The sequence below is a fragment of the Henckelia pumila genome, chromosome 3 (assembly GCF_033568475.1).
Source record: "Henckelia pumila isolate YLH828 chromosome 3, ASM3356847v2, whole genome shotgun sequence".
Classification (NCBI taxonomy): Eukaryota; Viridiplantae; Streptophyta; class Magnoliopsida; order Lamiales; family Gesneriaceae; genus Henckelia; species Henckelia pumila.
This window is the reverse complement of record NC_133122.1, coordinates 47,291,475-47,301,435: the sequence shown is the minus strand read 5'-3', so window position 1 is coordinate 47,301,435 and position 9,961 is coordinate 47,291,475. Positions and strand designations below refer to the sequence as shown.

General features: G+C 37.7%; 1 protein-coding gene across 2 annotated transcripts; it reads right to left on the bottom strand.

Annotated features, from left to right (window-relative positions):
• Window positions 1-390: 390 nt before the first annotated feature.
• Window positions 391-3,269, bottom strand: LOC140891153 (rop guanine nucleotide exchange factor 3-like). 2 transcript variants are annotated; one of them, XM_073299488.1, is made up of 8 exons: window positions 3,149-3,269; window positions 2,511-2,866; window positions 2,293-2,409; window positions 1,940-2,094; window positions 1,785-1,859; window positions 1,348-1,650; window positions 909-1,253; window positions 391-829 (listed from the first exon to the last, which is right to left on the bottom strand). In XM_073299488.1, the coding sequence occupies exons 2-8, from the start codon at window positions 2,818-2,820 to the stop codon at window positions 698-700; spliced, it is 1,437 nt and encodes a 478-aa protein (XP_073155589.1). In that variant the 5' UTR covers window positions 2,821-2,866; window positions 3,149-3,269; the 3' UTR covers window positions 391-697. The 2 variants fall into 2 exon arrangements, with proteins under 2 accessions (XP_073155589.1, XP_073155588.1); XM_073299487.1 differs by having other exon boundaries at window positions 3,135-3,223.
• Window positions 3,270-9,961: the final 6,692 nt, after the last annotated feature.

The window sequence follows — 9,961 nt, the reverse complement described above, 5'->3', positions numbered from 1 at the left end:
AACCAACCCACTCTACCAAAAGAACTCGATAACTCGTGCATGAACACATCACCGTTCGTTAGTCTAGCTAGGAAAAGAAAGCTTTGGAAGAAATATCGGAAAAATTGCAATTTTGGTTCTGGACGTTTGTATCTTCGTGATTATGGAAAAATAAACACCCCTACTGTATCTTTAGATAATAAAAAAAATCGTGAAATAGCACAGCATAAATGACCAAATACCAATATATATTGGGAAGAGATGGATTTTGATTGTGATTGTAATGTACAAGTGTTTTTCTGACATCCTTTGGATATGCCTTCGCCACTCCAGGGGTAGCTTTAAATCCCGAGAGTTTGAATGAAAACGGACACGTTCAACACGCGTGCGATTCAAGAACTTAATCCATTCGGGATTACGATATGCTATGACAGTAAAACATGGGATTCCAGTGGGCAAAAAGGTTAAAAAATGAATGGAGAAGCTAATATTTTGTCTGATATTTATATATTCTTGATTGATATTCTCATGTTCTTTTTAAGGGGTTTCCATTCACAAAGTCACTCCTTTTGGAGATGATGGCTTAACAATCTGTGAGGTGAATTCCTCCCTCGATGGATTAGCCCAAGCACCGCTGAAGTTCAGTGAACGTGCCCTTTCATCCGTTAGCAGCTAGTTTTAGGTGGGAGCGAAGGCGATCTTTGGAGCCAGTTGTGATTCAAGTTCCTTGCTCTTGTTTTGTCATGGTCTTATGATCGACGTAAAGAACATCCTCGATCCAGGCAACAATGTTGAATGCTAAGCTTTCTAATACTCTGGAATAGCTTTCCAGCACTGCTTGTCCTATATCCTGCATTAGCATGTTCAAACATCAAGCATGAAATCAATTTGGAGTTTAGAGAACATTCATATTACTTTTTAGTACGTGCCTTGTTGTATTGGATTTTACTTGAATCCAATGTAGTTTGTGAAAGTTCAGGATATCTTTGCTTCAAACAGAATAGTAAGGTATTTGCCCTGTCTGCCAAAAGATGATTCTTGTCACATCGATCTATATCGGATACGAGATCTTTAACCACAACCCACGATGATTTCGAATGAGCCACCCACATTTTACGACGCCATGTGTACATTGAGGCTTCGATCTTGTCGGCCAGTTCCAGGGCTTCACGTTCTGAGTTTATGCCGAGTTTGTCAAGAAGACGATCAGGCGAAAACTTGCGTGTGTTGTACATGTAGTTGTAGATTGTATCTCCTATACTTGCTTTTCCACTCTAGAATCACATTAACAGGCAAAATAATTTAGTTTTACTAAAGTTTCTGGTCGTCCCCTTAACATGAAAGTTTTGAGCTTGATCTCCAATTTACCTTAGGAAGAGTATCCAAGTATGGTTCTGGAACCTGCATTTCAGCTAGAATGCCAGTGTTTATAGCCATTGCAGCCTTGTGGATCTGGTTAGCAAGATCGCGCTTTTGTAGTAAATGTTTCTTGGAGTTCTCAGATAGCCCTAGTGGTGAAATACAAGGAACAGGCAACCACCATTTTTCTTCTTTTTGTTGAGGCCGTGGTTGAAGTACTCTTCTGAACGACCCCGAATGCGTCGAGTTTCCTGATATGCTGCCCTGATCTGCATACCAGAACTCAGTGTCCTCAAAACTGTCCAAGATATCCTGTTTCATGCCAAAAATTTCACTTCGTTATTCATCTTTTTCGCGGAAAGATGCAAGAAGAAAATTTTCCCTAGCATACAAACTCATATTTTTGTTCGTCTCAAAAGGAAGATGGGGGGAATTTTATGCCTTACTAGGAGCATTGCGTCGAGTTTTTTCAACGCTGGAAGGTTGATGTAAATGTCTGGTCTTGGCCTGCTTGTCATCACCTGTAAGCACCATTTTCTTGATTTGCTAAAAGAAAGAAAATGGTCTCAAAAATGCGGAAAAAAAAAAGAATGAAGTTCACCTCCAAAGTAGTCCCATCTTTTAAATTCTGCAGTGTTGGACTAAATTCCACTATATGATCACAGACAGATAACAAGCAACTCATTTCTCTCTTCCACATCAACTTCTTGTCATGTTTCAATGGCTCTAATCTTTGATGGTGACCAAATATCGAAGCTGCATCGTAGATAAAATTATATCGAAATCAGACTACAAACATTGATAAGATGCAGGGGAAAGAAAATCATCGTGTATTCTCCATGCTCCACAGTCGTCGGATCATTTCCGAATGCCACGTGACACTAGACGGGGCGTGTGTGATCCAGTGATTATATGGACGGACACCTATATATATATCAGTTTTCAGCATTTTACCGTAGAGGTTGGTTATGGCATTTGAGATGGTGACAGCAATAGACTCCCCTTTACCACTCCCAGACATATCTTCCCCTAACAAAAGCTTGGCAAATCTCTCCTTCATCAATTCCAAATCTGTAAATTTTCAAATGTTATGTTCGCCCCTGCATGCACATACCGGTGATTTCAACGAAAACCACGAAAAACTACACGAGAGAGAGAGGAAAACACTTCACCTAAATCTTGTATTTCACCATCCAAGATTCCAATGTGCTTTCTGGTGCTGAATCTTGAAAGCGTGGTTCCAGCCGGGGACTCGAGGCCTTTCCAGAAGAGGGAAGAATCTGCCTCAGAAGAGCTAATCTCATCCACCAGACCGGAGAATGCTGACGTCTCCGAATCAGTCCTGCAGTAGGCGAAAGAATCGACACTCAAGATTGACTGACTCGTGATTTCCGTGAATGTCTGATCAGCAGAAGACGAAAGCTGAATCCCCCCCAAATCATCAACCTCATCACAATTTGAAGACCTGCTTCTGCTGTCCATTTCCTTGACTTTCAGTATGTCAACTCTAGTGTTCTTGGACAAGAATCTGCAATGAGAAATGTATGATTTGGTTAAAGAGTTACAGAAAATCACTCGTTATGGTATATATTACACAAGATTCTGCTATAAATTCCTACTTAAAAAAAGCAAACAGATAAAAAAGGAAAAAAGCTACAAATCCTCCTTGATGCATGATCTTTATCAATATAAAGAGCAAACGTCATTTTTAACATCAGAACTTTTGAACGATTTATTTGAAGCACGCACCCAAAGTTTACAGTTGCCTCTATTCTGAATTCTTGTGCAACCTTTACCTTTAAAAAATTACCTTTGCTTAATTTAGGTTCTTGCAAGAACAATATGTTATATGTTCCCTCTATTCTGAATTCTTCTGCTAACCTTGATGAGATTTTGTTGGAGAAATTGGAGGGATGGCAAGCAAGAACTTTAATTTGATGTCGAAAGTGAGGCACGAGCCATGCAATAATGTAGTATATTAGTTGACATCTATAAAAAAATAATTATATCGGTGGGGGTACTTGGGGTTTGTACAATTTTATTAAATGATTCTTGACTTTTGCGTGGTATATTCATTGCATTTTTAACTAACTTATAGGGAAGGACATGTCGGTTAGCTTCAACCGTAAAATAGTGCAAGAATCAATGTGTATTTTTTTTAAAGGTATTTTTGGATATTTTAGTAACTAGAGAGAAAAAAAGAAAAAAAAGGAAAAGAAAAGAAAAGAAAAGAAAAGAAGAGAGGAGAATCATGGTTGTATTTTGGATCGAATGATTTGACCAATTCATATATATTTTAAACACTTTGACTTGAATTCTCGTCCAAAATAAAATCATTCCATTCAAACACAATCTTAAATTTGATTGTAAAAAATTTCTTTACCACAGAGTATTAGATAATCCAAATGAGATTTTTTAAATAAATGAATGAAGATACATCTGCCTAATTTATTATATTAAGATTGGTATAACTACTTTTAATTGAGACAAATATATATTTAGAGGAAAAATTACATTTTGATATGATAGTTTGCATATTTTTAATTTTTTATATTGATATTGGTTAATTCATAGTTTTTTTTTGAGCTGAGTTAATTCACAGTTTTAATCCACTGTCTTGCTTTTTTCTCTTTTTTTTCTTTTTTCAATTGTATCATTTTTTACTGGAATGTAAATATGATATCATGTATACATGTTGTAAGCATATTTCGGTGTCACGTCATTCTTCCGATAAAAAAAAACTAAAATTGAAAAAAATATCAAATTAGTGGACCAAAATCGTAAATTAACTAACAATTATACTAAAAATGAAAAAAGTAAAGGACAATGATATAATTTTCTCAAATAGAATAGTATATAGATTCTAACAACCTTATTAATTAGTTGAAAAATAATGCGGATAAAATCGAATCAAAGAATGGTTTCGATAATGGATAATTTATTTTGGAAAAATATTTCGTAAGAAGGTCAAAGAATAAACTTGTTCACGCTCTCGTACGATGGAGTGAGTCAGCCTTGTCAAACCAATTATGTACCACATTCAATAATAAACAAATATATAATTAATATCCACATTAAATTATCTAGGACAAAATTTTGATAACATAATATATAATTTTCCATTAAATTTTGACCCGATATACATTTTGATAGACGTGCACACCATGATTTGACTCAAACGACCTTTGGAAATTGGAAGTGCAGTAAGTTGGCCCGTCACTTCAAGTGTGACTGCAATAATCTTTATTTTTTAGAGGTAATATATGTTGGAACACAGTCGTTCTTCGAATCGAAAAAAAATTGATACTCGTTGCAGCGGAAGTTTAAAAATTTTATATGGAACGATTTCATATGGGTATCAAATTCCTACGATTAAAATTGATAACATAAAATTTAAACAATGTAAATTTTACCTTAAAATCTCGAAGCGAGATTATGGATACCAACATATTAATCTGCTCTTGTTGTATATCCCAGGAACTGATGAACGAACGTTTCTTCAATCAGGTCCACGAACAGAAGTTTAATCCCTCTGATAGACTGCAATAGAAAGTCTATCAGAAGTTTCTACGAAGAGATAGAACAGATATGATCTGTTAAATCAGACTGCAAATTCAAAATTTGCAGACTGAAATTCTCGAACACAGTAGGGGAGGGGGCGGTCGAATTCTCTAGAGAGAGAGCTCTAGGGTTTCGAATTTTATGCCTTGTGTTGTGTAATTTCTGCACTGCAATAACTTATTTATAATGTAGGCTGCTAACAGCTTAGGACCCATTAGTCATAAGTTCAAATCTGACAAGCAAAGCCCGCATGTTCAGAAATTAATATAAAATTCATCGTGACTCAGATTGATAAACCAATTTCACCAATGTGCACAGAAACCATTTCTGCATCTTTTAAAGTCAAGATAAATTTTCTGAATCCAAATTCAGTAATTTCCAAAAATGTCCATCACTATGTCATTTTAGGAAATCTTACTCCCTCTATTCTTAAATAAGAAGTCCTACTTCTTGATCCACTAAATTTAACTCTTTAAATTTAATTATCTCAACGGGGATTAAAAATTCATTACTTGTGTGACCCTCAATGGTTCAGGGATACAGCCAGCCGTGGGCTCACAACTCCTTGTGACTCGGAACAACAATTTCCGACTTACCCAACGAATCATGGTAAGAGCGCCTAGCAACATCGCCCCATGATTCCCTAGGTATCACTGATAGTGCCTGCAAGAACCAATAGATTTTGGTTAGCGTACAGTACGGTCCCTTCATCCATATATCTCGATCGAATCAACAACCATTGGTACATCGAGAGTCGTTCGAGATTCGATAACTATGCAATGCATCTTGAAGATCAAATAGTGACATCGCATGTGCTACTAGGAAACCAAGTAACCTAAAACACATCATGTACTCTGGCCAGAGATTCGTCACACTAATATCTCCTCAGATTGCATAGGATATCCACACTCGCAAGTGTGCGGTGAATCCTTGACAACAAAGCATCGACTCCTATATGTGTCATAACTGTACTCAATCCCGACACCTGATGACCATAATAGAGTCGGTAAACGAGTCAAAGCACAGTACTAGCATATAGAGTCTCAATGATATTTCAAGTAATAAGGACTAATGGTGTACAACCAAAACTGCGGACTATATCCACTCGATAAATGATAACCACTTGGAAAGTCCGAATAGGGTAGTTCGATCATTCATCATATGAATATCCATTTGCATGCTTCGAACATCTCTATGTTCCATACCAATGAAACGTGGTACTCGGCATCGCAAATGCTAGTCTCAATCTCGAGCGATCCTTATCCTTATTTGTGGACGGCTCAATTGACTAGGAACTGTTTAGAATATACAGTGAACATAAGATGTGTTTCATGACAGTGATCTCTCTATATTCACTATCTCATCTTACTTTAGTATATTCAAGGTCTTTATCAAAATAGCAACAGTATATCATTATATAATAATAAAATAAAGTGAACGCCATTTAAAGAACGTATATTATATTAAACAAAGATTGTTTACAAAAAGAGACTCTCAAAGCCCTTAGCCACAAGTTGGCTAGTGGGGCATCAACTCTTTCAATCTCTCACTTGCCCTAAAGCCAACTAGTCATATTACGTAGTCCCATTGCTTCGCGATGTTTGTCAAATAATGGTCATGGCAAGAGCTTAGTAAGTGGATCAGCGATATTGTCTGCAGAGGCCACTCTCTCGACAGTGATGTCTCCTCTTTCCACGATCTCCCGGATGATGTGGTATTTCCTCAGTACGTGTTTGGATCTTTGATGAGACCTTGGTTCCTTTGCCTGAGCAACGGCACCCATGTTGTCACAGTACACCGGGACTGGACCAACAGCTTCAGGAATAACGCCCAACTCTTGGACGAAATTCCTCATCTAAACGGCCTCTTTAGCAGCAGCTGATGCCGCAATGTATTCTGCCTCATTGGTGGAATCCGCTGTGGTGTCCTGCTTGGAACTCTTCCAAGAGACAGCACCGCCATTGAGCATGAACACAAATCCAGAGGTTGACTTTGAGTCATCCACGTCACTTTGAAAGCTAGAGTCGGTATAACCTTCCAATTTCAGTTCTCTTCCTCCATAAACAATGAATACATTCTTAGTTCTTCTCAAGTACTTAAGAATATCCTTCACGGCTTTCCAATGCATTTGACCGGGATTGGCTTGATATCTGCTCGTGACACTCAGAGCAAATGCCACATCCGGTCTGGTAGATATCATCCCATACATGATACTCCCTATGGCTGACGCATATGGTATGTGTGTCATTTTCTCTATCTCTTCGTCAGTCTTGGGACACATAGACTTGGATAGAGAGACTCCATGACACATAGGTAGATGTCATCTCTTGGACTCATCCATTGAAAACCTTTTCAATATAGTGTCGATGTAGGTAGCTTGAGTAAGTCCTATCATTCTCTTAGATTTATCTCTATAGATCTGTATCCCTAGAATATAGGACGCCTCACCCAAATCCTTCATCTAGAATCTACCTGACAACCATATCTTTGTTGACTGCAACATCCCTACATCATTCCCAATGAGTAGGATGTCATCAACATAAAATACTAAGAATGTTACCGCATCCTTAACTACTTTCTTGTACACGCATGGTTCCTTCGGGTTCTTGATGAAACCAAAATCCTTTATTGTTTCATCAAATTTCTGGTTCCAACTTCTTGATGCCTGTTTGAGACCATTGATCGATCTCTGAAGCTTACATACCTTATGCTCGCTTCCCATGGATGTGAATCCCTCGGGCTGCATCATATAGATCTCTTCCTTAATATTTCCATTAAGGAATGCAGTCTTCACATTCATTTGCCATATCTCATAGTCATACCATGCAGCAATGGCAATAAGGATTCTTATGGACTTGAACATTGTGACTGGTGAAAAAGTTTCATCATAGTCAACACCTTGTCTTTGAGTGTAACCTTTTGCAACCAATCGTGCCTTGTAGGTCAGTACCTTACCATTAGGCCCAAGTTTTCTCTTGTAGATCCATTTACATCCTATTGGAACAATTCCATCGGGAGGATCTACTAAAGACCAAACTTGGTTTGTATGCATCGAATCTACTTCCGACTGCATAGCTTCAAGACATAAATTCGAATCCGCATCAGAAATTGCTTCCTTGAAGTTTTTTAGATCACATCCAATGTCGGGTTCACTTTGATCCCCTTCAAGAAGAAGACCATATCTAATAGGAGGCCTAGAAGTCCTCTCAGATCTTCTAATAATAGGCGTGTCTTGTGTTGATTCTTGAAGTATAGGATCGTTATTTTGTATCTCGGGTTCTTCTCGAATTTCTTCGAGTTCCATCATCTTGCCTTTCTTATCCAATAAGAACTCCTTCTCCAAGAATGTGGCATTTCTTGAAACAAACACTTTTGTTTCAGTGGGATGATAGAAATAATATCCGATTGAATTCTTCGGATACCCTACAAAATAACATAAGGTGGATCGACTATCCAACTTATCTCCCACTGTCTGCTTTACGTAAGTAGGACATCCCCAAATCCTCAAGTACGAATACTTAGGAGCTTTGCCATTCCATAACTCGTATGGTGTTTTGTCCACTGCTTTAGTGTGGACGTTGTTCAACAACAATACCACCGTTTCAAGAGCATAGCCCCAAAATGAAGGTGGGAGCTCAGTGAAGCTCATCATAGATCGAACCATGTCCAACAAGGTTCGATTGCGATGCTCCAAAACACCATTCAGCTGAGGTGTCATAGGAGGAGTCCACTGAAAGAGAATCCTATTATCTTTTAGATAATCCAAGAACTCGGTACTTAAGTATTCTCCACCTCGATCTGATTGAAGTGCTTTAATACTCTTACCTAGTTTGTTTTCTACTTCAGCCTTGAATTCTTTGAACTTTTCAAATGATTCAGACTTATATTTCATCAAATATAAGTACCCATACCTAGAATAATCATCAGTAAAGGTAATGAAGTAGGTGTGACCAAATTTTGTACCAATACTAAATGGTCCGCAAACATCTGTATGGATCAAATCCAATAGATTTTGACTACGCTCTGGCTTTCCTTTGAAAGGAGATTTAGTCATTTTTCCTTTGAGGCATGACTCACAAGTAGGTAGAGAGTTAATATCAGACATATCAAACATGCCCTCTCCCACTAGCTTGTTCATCCTCCTTGAAGAAATATGACCTAGCCTAGCATGCCAAAGGTTTGCTGGGTTTTGACTATCAATTTTCCTTTTATTTGTTGTTACCGGTTTATCAACATAATTAATTGGAACGTCTTTTAATTTTAAGTTATATAGATCATTTTCAAGTTGTCCACATCCAATTAAACATTCATTCTTGTAAATATTGCAAATCTCATTCACAAAATTGCAAGAAAAACCATCTCTATCAAGCATAGAAATAGAAATAATGTTTTTAACCAAATCTGGCACATATAAAACATCTCTAAAAAATAACTTAAAATCATTCTGCAAAATTAAACAAATGTCTCCCACAGCTTTGGCTTCAACTCGAGAACCATTTTCGAGCCTCAGCTGGGTCTCACCCATCCTAAGCTTGCGACTTCTTGTCATCACCTGCAAATCATTACAAATGTGAGATCCACATCCGGTATCCAATACCCAAGAAGTAGTATTAAGTGAAACATTTATTTCAATATAAAACATACCCTTCGCAGTTCGCAACTGCTCGAGATATTCCTTGCAGTTACGTTTCCAATGATCGGGTTTCTTGCAGTGATGGCAAACATCCTTGGATTTTTCCATGTTTGAAGCCTTTGTCTTGTTCTTCTTCTCGGGTTCGGTTTTCTTGGACGGGGCAGAACGTTTCTTACCCTTTGTACTTGGCCCCTTCTTAGCAGAAGAAGAGGATCCCATCAAGAGAACTGGTTTATCCTTCTTTAAAGTGGCTTCATAAGTTACAAGCATATTGACCATCTCTTCAAGAGAGGCCTCTATCTTGTTCATATTGAAATTCACCACAAAACCGTCAAACGATGAAGGAAGAGAGAGAAGTAATAAGTCCACATTGAGTTCATGCTCCAATACCAATTCAAGTGTTACCAACTTCTGAATGAGCCAAATCAC